The 20,984-nt window shown below is 41.0% G+C and overlaps 1 protein-coding gene across 1 annotated transcript; it reads right to left on the bottom strand.

Moving 5' to 3' along the window:
- Positions 1-1,454: 1,454 nt before the first annotated feature.
- On the bottom strand, positions 1,455-6,396 carry CBLN4 (cerebellin 4 precursor; the record flags this gene model as incomplete). Its single annotated transcript, XM_080354865.1, has 3 exons — positions 1,455-1,712; positions 4,469-4,585; positions 6,121-6,396. 3 exons carry the CDS (start codon positions 6,394-6,396, stop codon positions 1,515-1,517), a joined length of 591 nt encoding a protein of 196 aa, XP_080210991.1. The 3' UTR covers positions 1,455-1,514.
- Positions 6,397-20,984: the final 14,588 nt, after the last annotated feature.

Below are 20,984 nucleotides of genomic sequence, written 5' to 3' on the forward strand. Positions count from 1 at the left end.
ATTTAGAACCATATCCTTCATGATATGCAAGGCACAAAGACCCATCCAATTCAGTGTATAATTTGGGCATGAGGGATGAAGGTTTCATTAGCAGTTTATGTGAAAATAATTTTTAACTGATATTCAGTTTGATTGCACTGGAGTTTAATGCTGATGACAAAACCTAAAGCACAGGTTTCATCCAAAATCCTTTGGAATCAATGTGATTCTTAACACTAACTTCAGTGAAGCCAGGATTTCTGTCTAAATGTTTTTTTTTTAAATAAAATGCATAGGTTATCTCTAGATCATTCTGATTACCTCTAGGACCAAAAGCTTACACTCTGCATATAATAATTACATCCAATAAAAAAATAGCATGAAGTGACTTCCAAAATCCAAAGGTCAAAAATTCAGCTAACATATATTAATCTTTATTATGTAACAATGATATAATAAATAAGTTTATGAATTCATATGATCTGTACAAAAAGCCAAAAAGATATTGCACCAAGTTAGGTACTGTCTATTTGGATTTAGTATTTGTTAAACGTAAGATCTAAAATTATATACAGTTGTGGAGTTAAGGCAAAACCAGATGATACCTTTAACACAACAGAAGGTTTGAAAAATAGACACAATTACAAACAGGGGAATCTCATCTCCAGCTAATAAAGTGGTTGTGTCTAAGGAAGGAATCCCTTAGGTTTTTAATAAAGCAGTTATTATCAATCATGTTAATTAAAATTGAAGAACAAGTGCTAGATTTCCTTCAGCTGTTTTGCAGGGTTGTGCCTGAATGATCACCTTTAACCCTGGTAATAATATTTCTCTTCATAGTCATACTCTGCTCTTCCTTTTAGAAAACAGCACGTGGAAAAGAGGAACACCTTACATATCCAACTAAAATGCAACCATAACCTCTTAGCTTGATGGAGGCTAGACTTGATTGTGACCGGTGACAGAGCATAAATATATGGGTGAACCATCCAACACACCACACGCAGAGGAGAATCAAAGTCAACCACTTATCAATAATAATTACCTTTCTCAAGACAATGGAACAGATCATGTCAGTTAAGTCCCAATGACAAAAACATGTATGACCAGTATATCAATATACAGTTCTTTGGCAGCAACACATTAACTCTTGATTGAAGTCTGAACTCAAGCTCTCTTAAATTATAGACCTGGTTGCCAGTCTTTTCATAATTAAAGAAAATCCACATCTCTCACAAATCCAGTAAGTCCAGTAAATGAAATCTGAATAAATCTTGCAGGCAGCTTTATACTGTGACATTAAGCATAGATATTTATTGTCTGTTTAGTCTCAATCCAAATATATTGTATTTAAACACACAAAATTCTGTGAAACTTCTGAGTAGTTCAAATGGAGCCAAAATCCATAAAAAGAATCCATATTCACCCATGAAAAACCAATAAAGAAACATCAATCTCGTGATGATATAATGATCTTCGTGTAACAGAGGCAATGATGAGTCCACACCTGGATGAATGTCACAGGAAAATTGACTTTACAGGGGAAAGACTAGAAAGCCAGAAAACGTAGAATACTGCCATCCACCGACCAGATTACCTTTCTCCAACTTCAGGTAAACCTTATCCTCCTTGTCTAGATAGAGCAGGACTCCATTAGTGGCAGCTTCACGTGTGACATCCTTGTCCCCAGCAAAAGCAGAAATAACTGGCTTTCCATTTAGCATCAAATTAACCTACAAGAGAAAAATTTAAAAAAAAAGAAACCACACTGAAAAGCTCTAATTAACAGAAAAACATGAAAAACTATCACTTACACTACAATGTAAGAGGTCTGCTGAGGTCCCAATCTTCACTGCTTTTTTTTAAATGTATTTATTTTAAATAGATAATTACATTTATTTGGAGTGGACAAGGACAATGAAGTTTCACGGGGGAAGTCTGCGGGACGCTGCCCTGGTCTGGGCTCAGCCAGGGGGAAAGGCAACACAACATTAATTGTTGTAACTCTGGTAATATGGAACTGCGAGATATTACACCTCAGTTTGTTTCACTCTGCCTACCTCACGGGTTATTTAGAGGCACACTAAAGAAGCAAAAAAGTAGACATTTTTCAAGAAACTTGTGCACCCAAAGATGCAATAAAGGCACCTAATGAGATGCCAAATGCTGGGAGCTTACACTTCATTGAGAGGAAAATACACGTCCCTTCCATTATGGACAGCAGCTTAAAGTCTAGAACAGACCTTCAGCTTTATGAACCACTGCACTGTGTTTTGGTAGTGAATCCATTTTTTGTATGAAACACTTCTGAAAGTCAGCACAGCTTCTGCTCTGAAAACAAACAACATCACACAGACGCTCTGTAAATAAAGATGGGCAGGGACTGGGGGAACGGACAGATCCAGGCATTTTTCATTTCCCCAATGGCAAGCTATTAGTTTTCTTCTCCTTTTTCTTTTTAAGCAGCTATAATGCAGTCACAGAGGGGTGAATTATGAAATGCTTATTCATATCAAGTATGTTGGCCTTGCATATGCTCCTATTAATTTTAATGGGAGTCACCATGGAATAAATTAGTGCTCAACACAAGTCAGGGTAGCAGAATCTAGCCCTTATTTGGGATTCGCCTATCTGGGAAACCCACTTAATCAGATGTCCCCAAGGAACCAATTTCAGTTTAATGACATTTAATAGCACTAACAGATGTTCCGTGGGCACAGTAACACCTCCTATGTAGGAAGCCTTCAGGTGATTTAGTGGTTTTTAAATCTGCATGTGGCTGACACTCAAGCTGGTTTGCTCCACTACAATGGCTTTTGGTCCTCCCTCTAGTTATTGCACATGCAAAAAAAAGGACATCAGGAGTTTACTCATTGCTTGGTTTTGGTTAACTCATTCCTTATGTACCATCTCACTAGGTCAGATTACCCTGCAGATCATCTTACATCCGAGTCACAGCAGAAAACACATCGTGGGTTTGCACTGGGTGGTCTCACATTATCTCTGCCAAAAGGGAGCCAACCAAACCAACCCATCACTTTAGCAATTCTTGATCTATGAAAGATTTCAGGCCACATCCCAGGTTGTAGCATTCCCTGTTTTGTAACAGAGCCTCAGCTCTGCAGTCTGAAAACCTGCACTGGACTTCCAGAATCTAAGCCTTGACACCTTTCTTGGCAATATTTACTTTAAATCCAATGAAGCTGAAGTTATTCTACCCCATTTCAACCTTTAGCATTTAAGGGAGTGAAAGGAACAAAGTTTGAGTGTATTAAATAGCTTATAAGCTCATTATATATATTTTTTCATGAGGTTAATATTTCATTTAAGACTTTTGTCATTGACCTGGATGGAACCATGACATCATGTTGTAAACTGAAGGCAAATTTCACCAGGGATGTGGCTGTGTCTTGCACCAGCTTTCTCTGTCATCTTGGCCATTTACACTTTTCTCAGGAGCTTTAACAGCAACGCAAAGACAGAGCTGCCACAAAGAAATGGCTGATCTCTCCTCCTGCAGAAATCCAGTTCATCTCAGCCTTGTAGGCTAAAAACCATGTTCAGGAGCCAGACAGACCAGGGGAAAAGCATCACATACTTCTATGAATCCACTGGTCTCATGGGTTGAAAAAAGGGAAGCCACAGAAGTTATTCCAGATCTGGAAAGCCAGCATGTATGTCATAGAAATTGCTTGACCTGGCATGAAGATTAAGGAATGTACTTTAAGGAATTCACTGTTGGCTCAGCAACTGGATGTTCAGGAACTTAGAGGCTTTTCCTTTAAGCTACTACACACTTGTAGTTAATTAGGTAGTTCAGCTGCTATCAAGCTACAGAATAAAATGCAGAATCACTCTTTTTTTAATATGTGACACATCTCTTAAGTATTATATGGTGAAAAAAAAAGGTTAAACTGCTAAGAAGATTCCATAGAAGACATCCCTATAGAGGTGTAACCTTCCCATAGAGTTACAGAACAAGCAGACCACTTCAACTAATCTCGGTCCACAGCAGAGTGATGCCATGAGCAGATACCTGGCCCCATGAGCTGGTAGCCAGATCACAAAAGGTTACAAAAATAGTCAAATCTGGTACATATTCCCAGAACTCCTGTGTGCAAGACAGTGAGTTTTAACCTGTAGCAAAATATGACTCTTGAAAAGTATTTATGCAATCAAGTGGAATTTAGAGCCCTGTTTTACTCTAGGGTGATTCATTCTACTTAACACTTCATATCACCCGAGATATTCAGTTTTTACAGTGCAGAAGTGAAGCTATGGCAATATATCTGAGGTGACAATCCTGCTGTATTACAGCTGGTCAGCTTAAATGTGTTCACTCTACTGCTAGGAACTCTACACCACCAGTTACATTAAACTAAGCTATTTTTCCTTGAAAGTGTGTTAAATACTCCTGTGTTCAGTCAAGATCCTATTCTAAATAAACAATATAAGTAAAATATTTTATAACCGTACTTGATCAACGTACCTGAATTGTTTGACTCTGATAGACTTTAATTACGTGAAAACTGAAACTGTAAATTCCTTTTCTTGGTGCTACAAAGACAGACTCCAACGTGAAAAAATTCCCCACATTTACTAGGATCTACAAACAAAAAATACAGCATGGGAATTAGTACAGGTATTCACTGCTAGATAAAAAATACAGACTATTAGCCTTAGAAGCCATTCACCTATGGAAATTTTTTTAATCTACATCTGTGCTGCTGTATTCATTGCTCTCAATTAAGTTTGAATATTACTCATCAAATAGATATTTACTTAATTTATAGTACAACTTCAGTACAAATAAATTAGGGTGGAAAACATTTCTTCACTACTCTATCGTACCTTGAGGACCTTTCTTCTAGACATGTTTAGAGGAGATTAAGAAAAGGCATTTTTGTTCATCTTTCCCCAAAAATGACATTAAAGCATTAAGTCAGGGAGTGGCATAAAAAGCAATGGTCAACTCAACACTGTCTTCCTGAAAGTCTCAAGCTGTGAGAGGAAGGATGTATGTGAATGATATAATTCATTCACCAGTTTATAGTCAGACTGAGTTACTGAAATACCTGGTATATCTGAGCAAAATCTGGCCGTGAGCCTTTGCTGCTTTATTTGGTTTTGTAAGCACTAATAATAATTCCAGTTTGATTAAACAGAGACAAGGAACAGAGGAGAACATATTAAATGAGTGCATCATCCATATGCTAAATATCTTCTTCAATGACTGAATTTTTCTTGCTTTCCATTTAGTTGTGCTTTAGTTTTAACTGATATTTTAAGGCTACTTTATGCCAGACACAGATGCAGAAAGCAACGAGGAATGTCCGTGAAGTTACGCTAATTTACATTGCTAGCATTAACTATGTGACATATGTGGCTTCAGTTGTCACGACAATTTACCATTCTTTATAAAGCGGTACAGGAACAAAAATAACCATAAGTCTCTATTACTTTGAACCTGCCTGAGGACAGATATATGCAGTATACGCTGGCATCTATATGTTAATATTAGTGACTGAGGTGAGAGGGGCTGCACTATGAACCTGTGATTGTCATAGAAAAGTTAAATTATTTTTTCCTTAAAAATTCCTTCTTCTCTCCCTCCCCGTAGGCCTAAAACCTACACAGCCTGCGCTGGCCCCGCTTTACCCAGAGAAGGGAAGCGGACCCATCTCCGCGGAGGCTGGCGCAGCCGCGGCCCCGAGAGCGCCGTGCGGAGGGGCCGGCACAGCTCGGCCCCCGCCGCCCCGAGGGCTGCTGCCCCGCACGGGCGGGCCCCCCCGCCCCGCTCCGCCCTCCCCATCCCCCGGGGGCAAGTGGGAAACTACTGCGGGGCGTGACACGCTGACACGCTCTCCGCAGGGGCGGCGGTCCCCGGCTCCCCCCGAGCCTTCAGCCGCCACCTGCCTGGTCCCTCCATTTCTCCAGGTTTGGGACGCGGGGGGTCCCCGCAGGCAGCCGCCCTCTGCACCCCAACTTTTTGCTGGAATTAAGGAAACAGGGGAAGTGGAATGGGGGGGCTCCCGCGGGGCGAGCGGGCGGCGGCACCTGTTGATCGCTGCCAGCCGCGTCCCGGCGGGGCTACGAGCATCCCTGCCCCGCGGGGATCCCCTCCACGGCCGCACCGCTTACCTGGTCGAAGTAGATGATGCGCGTCTTGTTGCTCATCTCGGAGGGCTCGTGGTTGGTGCTCCTCACGGCCGAGAAGGCGACCTTGGAGTTGGCCGCCCGCACGGAGATTCCCAGCGGGGAGGAAGACGAGCCCTTGGCGTCGGTGGCCGGGTTGGAGTCGCAAACCACCAGGCACTTGCCCTCCAGGACGATGGGCTCCGTGTCGTTCTGCGCCCGCGCCGCGGGGCCGCCCAGCGCCAGGGCCAGCAGGACGGCGGGCAGCAGCCGCCAGCCCATGGTCCGCGGCCGCCCGCGCCGCCGCTCCGCGCCCCGCTCCGGCCACCGCGCCGCGCACCAGCGGGAGGCACCGCCGGTAGCAGCGGCAGCCGCTCCTCCCGCGCACACACACACACGCACAGACACACACCCGCACCTCCCGGCAACGCCGCGCTGAAAGTCTGTCTTCCTTCCTCCGGCTTCTTCCCTCCGAGTCCTTCTTTTTTTTTGCGTCTCCTTCTTCTCTTCCTCCTCCCCCCTCAGCCACCACTTCGCGCCTTCTTCCTTTACCTGGCTCCTTTCATGAGCTCTTTAAAACATGCCGCAAAAAGCTGCCGAACAAAATAAACACTTTCCAGTGCTCCCTTTTCTCCTCTCTCTCCTCATCAAAAAAAAAAAAAAAAAGAGTGAGAAGGAGGAGTGGGGAGTGAGGAAAGAGGGAAAAAAAAAAAAGCCCTCAGGTGGATTATTGTTGAGAGAGAGGAGAAAAGAGAGGTCACGAAGAAATAAAACCATTTGACGTTGCCATGATTGCTGCTGCTGGCTCTCTCCCCCCTTTGAGCTGGAGATCCAGGATGCTCTGAGCAGCGGAGTGAAGAGCTGGGAGCTTCCCCCAAAGCTGCCAGATCCTGTGCCTGATAGCGCTGCCAGGGTGCTGCAGACTCCACTTCTCTCTCTCTCCCCTACTCTCTTCCCCAACCCCCCCAAAGAGTTATGTCATAGCAAACCTGCCCAGCTCTCACCTAGCTGGGCAGATACGATGCTTCATTACTAGAGACCATTCTCTTGGAGTTGGCCGCTACTACACAGACACACACACTTGTCTTCCCAGACAGCTTCTTAAGCAGCTACAGAGCCAAACAGAAAGCATCAAAACACTGCAACGGCCCCTGTTTTCAAAAGGAAGAGGGGTAAAGAACTGCAATCTGGTTGAAAGGCAGCTTCTAAACCCAGAGGAGTCTCCCAGGGCACAGACCTCCTGTGCATGTGTTTGCAGCTTGCGCTTTGGCATGTCACCCTGACCCTGCGCGCTGCCGCTGATTCCCTGTCACGCAGCCAGGAGCGAAGCAGCTCTACTCAAAGCCAGTCCCTTGGACGCTTGGATCACTGATAGGGATTTACTGTCTGCTCTTTGAGGATTAATGTTGCCAGGTACCACCTCATGGTGCTGCCAAATGGCAGCTTCTGGTAGCGTTTTGATTAGACACCTCTGTCTAGTATATGCTGAGAGGATTGGAAGACTGAGAAGACTCCTTAGCTTACTACTCCCACATATTTCAAGATTATTAAAAATGCAACTGGCTTGGTGCTGCTGATGGCTTCTAGAGGAGGTCTTTCCTGGATCACTTGGTTCTATTGAAATAGTCTCACAGCCCTCTTCAAAGACTGCTAGCAATGATAGAGTGCACCCACAAAGCAGCATTGGCTAAACAGATTTCCATTCAGAACAACACCACAGTGCCAATAGTTCGTAAGAAATTAAGCGCATTATTTTTATGTAGATACGTTTCAATACAACAATTTTTTGTGCCTATAAGAGCTTTGCAACAAATATGTCCCATGTTAACCATTAACCACCAGCAGCCTTCACTCACTTCTTGTCCAGAGGCACCTCTACCTGGGTGAAGCTTTTCTGCCTTTCAAAGCCAGGTGAGAAAGGAGCTGATCTGCTCTGGAGCTGTGAATGCCAGCACATCTTGCTGCCTCCCATCGTGTAGAAGAAGAGGCTTGGGATGCAGACAGCTCACACAGCACCTCAGCTCCATGCACTCATGAATGCTGACCATAAATCTGGACACTAACAAACAAAAGAAGTTAAAGAAGCAACAGGAAACTAAGCTGAGGGATAAAAAGCCCCGTAAGCCACTCTCTACTGAACACCGTGGTTTTCTCCAGGCCAATGTGAGCTCTGACTATTTTTTAGTTAATGTGGAAAACTGAGGGTGAAGCAATAAGTCTGCAGAACTCAGCAAATTCTTCAAGAAACCATAAAGCAGCCAAAAGCTCTCTTAGCTAGAAACAAATGCAATACCCTCCAAAATTCAGAAAACCAGACTCAAATTTTAAGGAATCCCATTGGTCAGACAAGAGGTAAAAAGAAATTTTACTGTTTTCTAGGAACGCATCAAATTCTCTTATTCACTAACACCAAGAAAGATGGAGAGAAGAGTCAAGCTGAGAAGTACCACTTGGTGTAAACAAGAAAAGGAAACAAGAAATAATGCAAATACTTGCAGTAAAATTTTGTCCCTTTCATAGAAAACATGTCTGCAGATTAAAAGATTTATGCCAATGCTCAGGAATACCTTTCCAGAGGACTCCTGAAAAACAAATCTCTGTGAAAACAGCAAAAGATTTTGTGCCACAATATTTTCTAAATCAATACAAATGAATAAATAATTCCACACTATTTCAACATCTTGTGCTTAAAAACTCTTCTGTACCTCATGCTGATGAGTAACCTTTTGACATAGCACAAATATCAGCAAAAAATATATATACATAAATTTAGTTTGAAATTTGAAACTGCTGACAATTTTGAAAGATTAATCATTTGTCAGAGATTTAAAAGTTTACAATAATTTCAGATGAGTTCTTTTAATTCCATTATGTTGTGGACAATGATGACATCAACTGTCTCTATAGTGGGGAAAAAATAGAAAAATGAGAAAATAGCAAAAACTCAGATGAAGAAATTGAAAGTGAAGAAACCCAACTGATCAGCAAGACAAGGTTTTGAATCAGATTTTTCAGAAGTTGACTTTCCTATTTCCTTGTCCGCAGGTAGAGGTACCTGCTAAGTCTGGCCTGGCAACACCATCTTCCCATTCCACTTCTCTGACTTGAATATCTAAGGACCTGTTTTGCACAGAGCAGATGCAGATGTGCAAAGTCAAGATGAGGAGCATCTCTCACCCTCATACTTTTCTCCCCGAATTTCCACACATTTCTGTGCAAGCAGGTTACTTCAGCTGTGTGCAGCTAACTAATTACAGCCATTTGTGAACACAGCTACTTAATTTGAGAGCTCAGTTGGGATAAAGTTAAATGCAAGTTAGGAACAAATTTGCACACACATTTTGCATGCAGTTTTAAACTTTCTTTTGAGATCACAATCTGCAAAAGCTAAGTGCTGCTCATGTCATACAATCTATTCTGGCAAAACCAGAAAATATAACTAAAATTCTCTTAGAACTAACAGTCTGTACAGACAACTATAAGATCGACATTGATGATTAATGTCATATCTCTCCCACAAAAAGAGACTAAAGTGAACTCTGTCCTGCAGTGCAGATTACATTTTTCAGAAATGTCAACAAGTTCTAAAAATGTTTTAGCAGACAACATTTAATTTTGACATCAGTAGTACCCTAATCTGAAGGAAATCCAATTAAATGAGGCTGCTAATAATGCTAACATGAAGAAAGGAGCAGCTTCTGCCCCTGTATTTTGCCTGCATCTATGCTGGGCAGATGCTCGTAGGTGGTTCTGGTCTGAAACTCATATTTTACTTGAACCACCCCTTTGAATTACAGTGTTGGAGAGTGGAAATCCTCAGACATTGGGGGTCCTATTCCTGTCTTGGTACATTTGACTTAGGACATGTTCCTTTATATTTTCCTACTTATAAAATGGTATGGACAAACCATTCTCATAATTTTATTATTTTATTTTCCGTGTCTAAAACATATTCTAGAGTTCTATCATCGACTCTGATTTGTTTCTGGCTTGCTTATAGCTCAGTAAAATTCACAATTTTGATGGAGTTGAAGGATGGGGGCTGAGCAGAGGCACTACCTGCAGGAGTTGGTACCCACAGAGCACCACAGAGTTGCCTCCCCTGTGGAAACCAGCAGCAACTCTAGCAGAACTTTTACTCCACACTTGGAACTGGAAGGCACTATGGTTCAGTAAAGCATCCTTTTCCCCAGAGGGTAACTGGTATTCAAATTTCAGATGACATTTATCAACAATATGAATTCAAGAGCTGAATAAGACTATTAAAACTTTTCCTTAGCAGTAAGCCATTTGCAGGATGGAGAGAAGGCAGCAGGATAACAGGATAAGGAAAATGTGACACCGCCATTGTGATTTAACATCCAAGTCCTACAAGCACAAAGGAAACCCTAATGAATTTCCTCTGCTCTGGGAAAAGGAAAGGAAGATAAAGGTCATCAGGGAAAGTGCATGAGGGGTAGGGGTGGGGAGGAGAGATGAACCGAAAATAAAAATTGAATTCTTCCTGGAAATTAAATTAATATAACCTACAACAAAGTTAGCATCTCAGACATTCCAAAGTAAAGCACCACTCTCAATGATGCTGTAGATAAAGGGTTTTTTTGACTACTCAGATATGGCACCAAATCGCAATTCAAATAAGTCACAGTGGCAGCTAAAACAAATTCTGGGAGGCTATGGATCAAGTTCTTAACTGGAGACCAGATATCAATACTGGAGCCTACTATCAATAATTTCCAAGCTGATAACTGGGTTGTTGAGGCTGATCCCGCCATCAGCTGCGTGAACAAAGTGGGGAAGCCCACACATCGACCCCGCTGGTATGACCCTCAATTTCATCCACGTGATCCTCCCAGAGAGATTGGATCTATAAATATCGTACAGAATCCAGCCTCAAATCCATGCCTACGTAACAGACTGAAGCGCACTCAATAACAAAATACCTAAATTATATAGTGAAATACCTCCTTTTTTTCCCACCCACGTATCAGGAGAAGACCTTAAAGGTCATTAATAACAGCATTTGTTTTGGGCAGTTGAGCTGTGTTTTAATTGCTGCACAATATGAGGAAAGTTTGCTGAGGATGCTGCGGGGAAAAAAAAAAGAGTTGAAAAGTGAAGTTTGCATTTAATTCATAAGCAGCAAGGTTAATGATTGTTCTTATTTTATCTGACAAAGAATTTCTTAGTATTGATCCAGCTCCCTCCAACAGGGATCATTTTTTTTAGTTCCTTTGAAAGAAAAATGAGTAAAAGAAATAGCAACGATGCTCAAGAATGGAAATTCAGTTTGATTAAGTTCACAGTTTCTTTCCCTTTCTGGACACATACTATGGAAGCCTAAAACTGTCTCCAGTTGGAAGTATTTTGCCCTTTCACAGGGAACTTTCTGCAGCGAGGCAGGGGTGCTAGGCATCTTTCTGACAAAGGGAAGAGCCGCAGGGAGAATAAGGAGAAAACACCATGTTTACATTTACAATTTCTTTCACCTCTTGGCTTGTAAACCTACACTAAATACAATTTCTGTATCAATATTGCATGATACATTTCAAATCTCTTTGGAAAAAAAAAAAAAAAAAAAAAAAAGACATCTTGCTCTGTGTAATTAGTATTTTGCCTTACAAAAGGGAGAAATAATCTGCCTCAGACTTCGTCTCCTGCTTTTGAGCTTCTTGTTTGTGTCTAGAGGCCTTATGAATTCTACTAACCCCTCGGTAACAGGAGCCCTCCTTCCTTTCCTTTTCTTTTTTCTCTCTCCTAATTATATATCCCTTCTGTCAATCTGAGCTTTCTGTTTGCTGTGTGTGAAACGCGGGTTTGTAGTGAGCTGGCTGAGCACCCATCACGTCCTCCCAGGATTAAACCCCCAGCTCTGGTTCTGCTCAACTCAGCTTTTTGCTGAGCTCACCCTAAGGAGGACGCGGGAGGTGAACGGGGGCAGAGGAGGCAAAAACACTCCATTCAAAGGCAGAAAACTGATGATGATTCAAATTTGTGTTTGTGGAGCTGAGTGGCCAAACTTTTTACCATCTTTTGACATTCTTTCAGGCTAAATATTGAGCTGGCTGTCATCTCCATCTGGCTGTTGGCTCCTGTACAGACTAACTTGTTTTTGAGACAGCTGGTCCTGTGGCTCTCAGCTAGTTAAACAGTTTGTTGGCCGAATCCAAAATGAATTCACCTGGCTAATGAGCTTAATGGTTCTCAAGAAGATTCTGTAAATATTTTATAGAGTAAATTTCACTTCATTTATTTAGGCATAAAATGTAAAGAGATCCTATAGGAATATAATAAAATCTTCAGCCATATATATGTGCATTGCTGGAAAGACTAAAATGAATGCAAGTTTTTGCTATTTAATTCAGGCAGATGCAGAATCAAGCCTAGATTTCCCTTGCTTTATTTTAATCTAAAAGCCAAGCTTGTTTAGCTTTTTAAGTAAGTTTTTTCCATATGTTTGCCTATTTCTAATGTACCTCTATTCATTCCATTCCATCTTCTAGTATTTTTACAAAAATTTCTGCAGCCACAGAACAGGGAAACCAATGAAAAACAATTCTCTACTTAAATTTGTTGGGCTTTTTGAATTTCCCTGACACTGCGCTGTAGCAGATTTGTGTTTTGATGGCCATCTTAGGGAAGAGAATTTTAAAATTCTATGTGAATTTGAGAGGCGATTAAGAAAATGAAGTCAGCAGGATGTCTGCCATGTGCGTGAAGGTAAAACTGTTCAGTTGTGCTGACAGCACTGGCATTTGCAGCCATTATTCAGCATTTCTTACACAGCCCAACCTTCTATTTGGCCAATACTGCAAACCTGAGCACACTTCAGGCCCAAGCACAAAGTACAAATCAGGGTCTGAAATGCCCATGGCCAGATTCTGTGACTCCTTACAGCAGTATGTTTCTGTAGTTACTCTTCAATAGAAATATTGCACAATTATAATGAGTCAAATAGACTTAATCTGGATTTACATCAGTGTAAAACTGAGAGCTTTGACCCTGTAGGTTCTTTTTACTCCCTCACAGACACTAGGTAGGAGTCAATTGTTTGCAACATCAATAGGCCAGTAAATTTCACCATTAATCTTGGCTAGGCTATCCAACAAATTGTTTGGTATTTCTTGTGTTTATCTTGATTCAAAGTATTTCCAATAAATCTCTTTCTAATTTACATGTTTAACCCTCTTGTAAAAACAAGGCTTTGGTGGATTAAGACCATAAAATCAACTTATATACATTAACTGCCTTTATAGCAGGTACTTGCAGCTATATAACTTGTTATAAAGTAAAATTTAATTCTTGTTTTACTATCACATTTCAGACCATGTCCAGGAAAAAACAAAACAAAACAAAAACCCCACAACTCTTCTTTTCTTGTTTTCAACAAGAATTTACCTGATACATGTATGCAATTTTATAAAATAAATAATGTTGCAAAGCTCTGCAGTGACCTATGCAATTATCTTAGATTTTTCAATTACATTTTAATGATGCAAGTGTGATTTTTGCCCAAATGGAATAAAACCAGATATAGGCAGGACAATCTGACAATGTTCCCCTTTTAGTGGGAGGTAAAGGGAAGGAATATGGTTTGTTATTCACTCCAAGCTCCAGAGCCCATTTCACTGAGCAAGGTGGTTACAGTGAACTCAGGATGGAGTTTGCAAAGCTTTCAGCAATCTGCTGGCAATCAATTTAGCTTAAACTGTTGAATACATTTTGTGGATATAGTTGGCTAATTTGGTGTCAAGGAAACCACAGAAAAATTAGATCCTGAAGTGGTGTAATTTAGTGCACCTCCTTTGACATCAATCGCAATACACAGATTACCTCCCCTCAGGAAAATTTGTCCCAGATAGATTTCTTACTGAGTGGTTTCATAGCAAGGACCAATAAAAAACTAAAAATGGTGTTGCTTAGGGAATAATTTGCATTAAAAGAAGTGTCTAAGATAGTGAATTAGAGTACTGTCCATTGATTGTATTGCTTGTTTGATATTTAAAGAGAGTGGATTTACTGGAAGACTTGCGATGATATTCAGGGAGGAAGCCACGGGGAACGGCTTTGCCTTGGGATTTTTAGTGCCATCTACTGAGATATGCCAACTTTAACAGAAGAAAAAGACTGGGCTTTTAGATACAGGAGGTTTCATGTTTTAACTTACCAAGTTTCATGGCATCCATTTGCTGCTCAGACTAGTTTCCAGACTCCTTGCAGCATGGATCAGATCAGACGGTCCTGCTACATTCACAAGCCACTGTGAAATTTATAAAAGTCACAGCATGATACCTTCAAGTAGCTCATTTCTCTGCCCTCATTTTAGGATAAACATCATAAGAGCCAATCTCCAAAGCTGGGCACAGCTCTCCAAATCTCTAGAAACGCCTTGGCAACTGGGACAGATCCAAGACTCCTCCAAATATCCCTGTTGATGTATCACATGTGAATAAGGACAAAAAAATCCCCGGATCCTGAAGTTTGAATGAAATATTAAGATCATGTTAGATACAGCCTTATTTTTCAGCAGTCTCAAGCCTCTATAGAGCTTGCCAGCACATTTGTGGTGTACCCCTGTGCTGTGCATGCATCACCGCTGCAGTACAGAAGCACCAAATTAATTTTTCTATCTTTCATCCTTCCATCTTTTCTTAATCTGGAAATTGTGCCAGCAGTGTGAAGATGAAACACATTCCCTATGTGTTCTGCAAGGCTTGTCCATTAATCCAAAAGGTAAATTCTCTTAACTGCTCATGAACAGCACATTTCACTATTATTTGTAAGCATATGTGGTACTTCACAAACCAGACTCACGGAAAGTATCCTGCAAACCACGCGTTTCCCATCGAGGCCAAACCAGACAATACTGCTGAAGATGATCAGCCAGGGCATGGGAACACACAACGCTGCAAGAGCCGGGTCAGGAGTCCTCCTTCAAATCTCCTCTCAACTTCCTAAGGAAAGCAAATTCATCCCAGAGGACCCCAGCACTGCATAATTAACTACATGTAATCTAGAACCCTTATAGATGAACTTCAGACACATCTAGGATGGAAAAAAGAAGTATTTAAAGGTATTTTTTCATTCAGTTTGAATAATTTCCTGGACATGTCGCTGAGTAATTTTTAACCAGATCTTTCTGACTCTGTCCAAGCAAAGCTGTCAAGAGCAATAAATAGCTATCATTTACCTTTGTCATAGCAAATTATTTAAAAAGATGCAGGTAAGAAAACAATACATAATTTCACAGCTAAGGAATCAAGTCCATTGAACACACCAATTTCTCTCCCTTAGCTGGTAGGTATCTTTCCTAAGTGACAATCTATTGTCATTTTTTACTCACTTTCTTAAGTAGATGAGGGTCCTGCTCTTACATTCTGTCTTTCTTTTGGTCTTCAGCTAATAAATTCTAGAAATGTTAAACTCACCAACAAACTGTGAAATCTCTGTCTTCTCCATCATCAGAAATATTCAAAACCACATTGAACATGGTCTTGGGCACCATGCTCTGGACTAAATGACCTTCCAGCCTCCACCATTCTGTGATTCTGCTAAAACTCCTTATACTTTTCCTCTCCAATGAAGCTACTGAAATATGTAAAAGAAATACTAGGGAAAACAGAAAGAAAACTAAACAAATGTCCAAACAGTAAGTACTTCCAAAGACCTGATAATATTCTCTAATCCCTCTGAGGTCAAAGACTTGGCACGAGTGTCCTTCTCTGAGACTCCAAAAGTCATTTCTTAACTTGCAGTGCCCAACTTCCCAGTATCACACCAGAACTAATCTATGGGATTTTCAGCTTGAAATGTCTCTGTTTCAGCAGGTAAACAAAATTTCACTTGACTGAATCGCTTTGAGCTTTCTCTATGGCTGCTCAAAGTTTCTCTACAGGATGAGTTCATTGAGATGAATGCTCATAAGCAGTTACCCAAGTCTCAAAGGATTCAGATTTAAAAAGCTTTAACACAGTAGCTATTTTTTGCATGTATTCTAGCCCTTTAAGGAAAGTGTCAGAACAGCATACCCACTCACAGAAAGGGAGAGACAAATTGATAAAAAGGATTTACACACCCAAAACACACACTCTGCATAACTTTGGCAGATTTGGTCCCCAGAACTGGATCCAAAGTCCAAGTGCAGTCACCACTTTCACAGAAATCAGGGGGTCCAGCTCCTCAGCCTTGTCCCGAAGGGAGGCAGATGAGAGCCCTGGCCTCTGTACCAGTGCTGGTTCTTTATTTTAACCAGTGGATTTTCAATATAAAAACATACAAACGTTTCTTGAAATAGTGATTAGCACTTCGGTTCCCTCCTCCCAACTGACCATCCTAATCTCCAGCCCGTCCTGTTCTCTAAGTGGCTCAATACACTCAGCAGCTTTTGCACAGCACCAAGGGGAAGAGGTGGGAGCGATTGAAATGAATCGCAACTCTTTTTTTCTCTAAATTTCATTCCCTGAAATGTCTGTTTTCCCCAGCACACCTGCACAGATATGGCATAATCAATCGGTGTCTCTACGTGAGAAGCTGTGAGAGCCAGAGGAGCGTCCGTCTGTTCATCATCCCAGCCGGGTTGTCCTTCTGCAGGGCAAGTTCAGTAAATCCATAATCAAAAGGATTTGGGCTGGTTTTAATTTTCCTAATCAGCTTAATTCCTGACGACAAAGTGAGACATCAGATTGTTTTAAGTGGCAGGATTACAAATAACAAACCTCAATTTAAGCATTAATGACAGCAACTCAGGATATTGTCTAGGAATTATTCACTGGCTGAGAAAAGTTCCTGCTTTGAAACTGAGTCAAGCAAATTTCTGTTTATAATTACATGATTTCAGGCCAAGTCCTATAGAGTTTGTTCAGGAAAATTTCTAGGACCTACAAGAAGGATTTCAGTATAAATATGCTCATCAGTACTTGAACTTCATGGACAAAAGCTTTGGGGTTATTTTCTTTTTTTAGGTCAATGCTCATGAGCAAATGACATCACCATAGCATATATCACTAGGCTTTTTATCCTTGTGCAATCAAAAGAGTGTCAGTTATTTATGTTTCAAGACATTGCAGCATTTTTAAATTGCACCCCGAGACTTAAAATCAGCATCTGAAACCTTTTGTTCCAAATGTCTAATTTGCAAAATGAGCTTAAAGCAATATTTACCTACTTTGTAGTTTTCTGTTGTTTAATTACTGCTGACTGTCCTTTACTAACATAGCCTCAATGGGCAAAATTCATCCCTCGGTAAACAGGCAGCAAGTGTAAGGCTTAAGCACATTTATCAACCCCTGCAATCATTTCAAAGTGTAGCCAAGAAAGCACAGTCTGCTTCTTAGACATGTCACATCAGCTACAGTAATATGCTGTGACGTAAAATACTCAAGTTAATGCTAAATAGAATCTTATTTGCATGAAGTATTCATACCTGCACAAGTCTGAGTTGGAGTTTTCATTAAAAGGCTCTCCCTTTGTTGCTCTGGGAGCAGACAGTTCAACTTCTGGTACATTCTACTTGGGTAGCAAGACGCAACAGTAAAAAAAATGAATACTTACGTTTAGCTTGCTGAGAAAATTTAATAGTTGAGCATTTTGGCAATCTGAAATGTCTTTAAAATCAGGAAATTAGATATTGGTTCTATGAATATCCACAGCAAAACTTCTGTGAGCGATGCAGAGAAGGATCTCACTAAGAGCTTTTTGAGTCAGAGCACCTCAGCCCTGCATCAAAGCAGCCCCTCAGTTTGAATTTTTTAATATATTCTTCTTTAAGTCAAGCAGCTTGAAATTTGTTTGCGATTCTTTTGAGTCATCATTAGCAGCAACTTCTTAAGCACAGGAGTGAGTATTTTCTAAGGATATTTTCAGGCTTTAGTTATTGTACAGCAAATACCCAACAGGTTCCCTCTTAGAGACGCCATGTTTTTATTCACTTTGTCTAACACAATATTCTTCTTCTCCTACAATTGGTGTTCGTATTTAAAAAGCACTAATTCAACCTGGAAGACCAGCATACATAAGAGTCTTCAAAGCTTTTATGCATAGAACACCTTCCAAGTGACCACAGTTTTTATTTTTGCTTTACTGTTCACTTACATAAATGAGCAGGGGCACTCCGCCTGGTGCCTCATCTTCTGGCAGTTCAAACAGGAAAGAAAACAAGATGAAAATTGGAAAACAAAGTTCAGCCACTGTCCTAGGATATAATTGTTGCTTTATGGAAGCTAAATTTTTTCCGCTGAGTCTAGTGCTGGATAACCTCCGCTCTCTACATTTGTGGTTGGAGGAAACCCTGGGAAGTTTCTGCCTCTGGGGGCAGATACTCGCATTTCAAACTGAATTATCGGAAAACCCTTGAGAGTGCTGGTGCGCATGTAAGACCGGCCCCTCTGGGAGCTCAGGTCAGCTCTGTGACCTGTGTCTACATGAGCTCCATTTCCTACAGCATTTCTCAGGGCAGATTTGAATGCACAGAGACACCGGGTAGAGGATGAAGTCAGAGATCTGTCTGGGGAGCTCCAAGCCCAGGATGTGGGGCTTCTCTCACTCACATTTTTGCTGGAGACAATTAATGTTTACTATGGAATCCAGAAATTCTCTCTCCTGCTCTTGCTGAAGTGCTGCACATACTACCAGTAGTTTGCATTTTGAGGAAAGAAACTATCAAAAGAGATCCCTGTTTCCTTCTGGAGCAAGCAGTTCTGACACAGCTGAGCTGCTGTGGAAGAAAAATCAGCACAGCATTTGACCCACAGCTTTACTCCACACAACCGAATATTGAGACAAATTTAATGAGCAGAACTGCTCATATAATATCCTCACTAAGCTTTCATATTTCATAATATGCTGAATGGTGGTTTAGGTAGGGAAACAATCCAGATTTATAAATACTACAGTTATTATGGGTTGCTACTTGTAGTGCTCCCAATTGTATTAGTTTCCACAAACAGAAGGCTCACCTGATTCTTTGACTTTTACGACTACAGGTTTGATGGATAAAACTATCAGCTGCTAGGGAAGGATTCCACAGACATTATCCATGTGTAGACTTAGAGCTTGTCTATATAATTCCAAATAAATGTTGAGGCGTAGCAACTATTATTCCTTATACCACTAAAACTTAGGACTACAGTTGACTAAGAGACCTGAAAAACACAGTCTTATGCAAAATAACACTTAGGAAAAAAAGAGTGAGGTAGGGAACAGTGTCTATTCATTTATTTTTACATAAAAATCAGGAGGTCATAGAGACTCACAGGCACTGAAGAAACAGCTTAAGAAAACTGAAACATGTCTCCCTAGTAAGATTCCACTCCATAGGAAAGCTTCATGCTCTCTGAAGGTGCTACAACTTCTTGCCAAAAAGGTATTTAGACATTAATTTTTAAAATTAATGCTCCAGGATATTCACACAAAGACACATATATTGACTACTGTGTAGAATATACTTTTAATTGGAAGAGGCCATGCCAGCTGAGCTATAAAACAAGCACAAGCTGCTAGATGTAATAACAGAGAAAAAGGACTAAGAGAAAAAAGTGAGTTATGGACAAAAAAAAAAAAAAGGAGAGAAAAAACTATTTAGTTGAAAGAGACTTCCCAGGACTCCTGAGCTAAGGTAATGGTAGAAAAACATGAAACTTATCATGACCATCACGAATGTTGTTCAGGGATGCAGGGATCTTGATACCATGGAAATGGCACTTGTATTCAGGATTATGTTACATGATTCACATATAAATGAAGATGGTTCAGATTTTGGAGCAGTAACAACACCTATTGAAAAGTGCAAGTGTTTACAGTGCAGGTATGTGCACTGTATAGGGTACTGTGGTATAGAGATGCAAGAAATCTAAAAGTAATTTAATTTTCCTCTTTCAATCAGAAATGAGTGATCTAAGCTGTAGCTCCTGTTACCTAGATGGATGCCACTGACTTCAGTGTCAACCAGATGGCACTGCTCTGATGCTGACTTGGGGCAAACATAGTCAATATGTTTTCATTAAAATCAAATCCATTTATTTGCTTCTGTAAACAATTTTTTCTGTAAAATAAGTATTAGGGATACCAATTTTGCTCTTTGTTTTTTTAATTGTATTCTTTTTGCCTCTGAGAAACATGGCTGTAGGTACTCAACTGGAAGCAGAGTCCTGACAAGCCTGTTGAGAAGCCAAAACAATGCACTTTGTTAGTGCAGATGTACATGAGCCCATGGGGGGCAGCGACATGGGCGATACGGAGCCGAGGGGACCCACCGGGCACCCAGCTGCTGCAATGCAGAGCTCTAGTTCAGGCATCCTCTGTCTCACCTGAGACAGTTTCTACATAAGGTATGATAGGTAGGTGCATAGAAGATGATATTAAGCATTCTAAATACATAGTTTGTTGAACCTCTTCCTTGAAGGTCTTTCTTAGGCATCCTCCAAGATAAGGGATGGATTTAAGGCAGACAAGTTAAGCAGTGAGGCCCATTGGCATTCACAGCTGGTGCCAGGTTTGCTGCTCACAAAACTGGAAGACCAGTTGTTTCTTTGCTTGTCAGCGCACTTGCTTAACACCTGATGCCTCCTGTTGAAGACGTTTCCCTGGAGCTGTCGCTCACTGACCAGGAATGAGATGCTGCCTGCTCAGCACAGCTTTTGGCCAAAGTACTTCCTTAAGAGAAGGGTTATGAGGATTTGAATCCTTCAGGGCAGGATTCCACACCCTCAGTGACTCCTCAAAACAGAGGTGGCAACTATAATTTTAACAGAACACTTGTGATCCCTGCGCGCTCTTTTGAAACTGGTATGTGCACCTGCCCTCGTGACCAGAGGAGCATCCGTGGAGGGCAGCAGATTTATTGAGGTTGACATGAAACGTGAAATGAAGCCTTT

The sequence above is a fragment of the Nesoenas mayeri genome (genome assembly GCF_963082525.1).
Source record: "Nesoenas mayeri genome assembly, chromosome: 16".
Lineage (NCBI taxonomy): Eukaryota > Metazoa > Chordata > Aves > Columbiformes > Columbidae > Nesoenas > Nesoenas mayeri.